The sequence below is a fragment of the Sphaeroforma arctica genome (assembly GCF_001186125.1).
Source record: "Sphaeroforma arctica JP610 unplaced genomic scaffold supercont1.7358, whole genome shotgun sequence".
Classification (NCBI taxonomy): Eukaryota; class Ichthyosporea; order Ichthyophonida; genus Sphaeroforma; species Sphaeroforma arctica.
In genome coordinates, this window is record NW_014033200.1 from 1 (window position 1) to 1,447 (window position 1,447).

At 37.7% G+C, this 1,447-nt stretch overlaps 1 protein-coding gene across 1 annotated transcript; it reads right to left on the bottom strand.

Annotated features, from left to right (window-relative positions):
* Positions 1-239: 239 nt before the first annotated feature.
* On the bottom strand, positions 240-1,004 carry SARC_16109 (hypothetical protein; the record flags this gene model as incomplete). Its single annotated transcript, XM_014289780.1, has 1 exon — positions 240-1,004. The coding sequence occupies exon 1, from the start codon at positions 882-884 to the stop codon at positions 240-242; it is 645 nt and encodes a 214-aa protein (XP_014145255.1). The 5' UTR covers positions 885-1,004.
* Between the last annotated feature and the right edge of the window lie 443 nt (positions 1,005-1,447).

Here is a 1,447-nt window from a genome sequence, read left to right on the forward strand (position 1 = left end):
GTCTGTATGTGTGTGTGTGTGTATATAAATTTTAATATTGATATTGACATATATATATAGATATATATAGATATATATATATATATATATATAGTATGCCTACTCTTGAATGCATTGTTGATTTTCGATAGACTTTCTATGCATTTACACAGTGCACTGAATAAAAACAAACAACCTTCTTGACGGATTAATTCATCGTATATCTCCAACAGAAATATGCCATGCATTTAAGACTAAAGTTAGATATCGTAAGACATACCTTGCTGGTACAGTTGTCCGCCCTGACTTCCTGCGTGCAAGGATGCACCTACACTGCCACTACTTGGATCTCTGGTCTGATAACCTAACTGTGCCTGTGCCTTCTGCAGGTATTGTTGTTTCTGCGACTGCATGGGATTCATATTGGAATACAGCTGTGTATTACTGCTACTTTTACGGGGTTGCTGTTGTTGTTGTTGTTGTGCCTGTGGTACGCGGTGTTGTTGATTGTATTGCTGTTGTTGTTGTTGATACAAACTGGTTTGAATGTAGTTTTGGCTTTGGTGTTGTTGGTATTGGTCATACAACTGCTGCTGCTGTCGTTGTCGATCTATATATTCCCTCTGCTGTTGTTCTTGCCGTCTGTTTTTATCATAAACACTCTGCTGTGTTTGTTCGTTCGAGCTTTGATTTCTTAACAAATTGGGATCACTAGATTTTGTACGTGACAAACTATCTAGACTACTTCCAAGTGTCTTTATATTATTCAAATCGGGTATAATCGTAGTACCTCTATTTGCAAGACCAATATTAGGGGTTATTTGGTTTCTATCAATCTTTTCTCTCAAGGCTGCAAGTCGTGCCCTTTTCTCCTCAAAGTCAGAAGAAGCTCCCGTCGCCATCATCTAATGAGCAGAACATGTGTGCACAAGTGTGTATGCACATGTATGGATGATTGTGTTTCCGAACAAGTGCACGATGTAGCAAAAACTTGGCTATCTTGGACGGTCATGAATCTCATATACTTTATCCACACTATAAATTTCTAAAAGGTAAAAGCTCTATTTATTTACATACACAGTTACACACATAAATATTTTCATGTTTGAATTCACTCTTTTTTATTATAAAAATAGTGGAAAACAACAGATGCCATGGCAACCAATCATAGACAATACCTATTTATAGTACAGAATCTCCGGATTCATAATTTCTCGTAAACATCACGAGTAATAGATAATAAAGAATATCGACGCCGACATTTGGGCAAACGACATATTTACTATACATATCGAGACGATCGAGACGATATTTTAGATATGTCGGTCGCGATATAATGTCAGTCAGGTCCGCTGGAGGCTGCATTGGTGAACATCGAATAGGTAATATACAAACCCAGGACAGGGTCAAGACACTCACTCCTAGATCAGTCCTCAGAGTCAGAGCTAATAACGCTAAAAAGGAACTA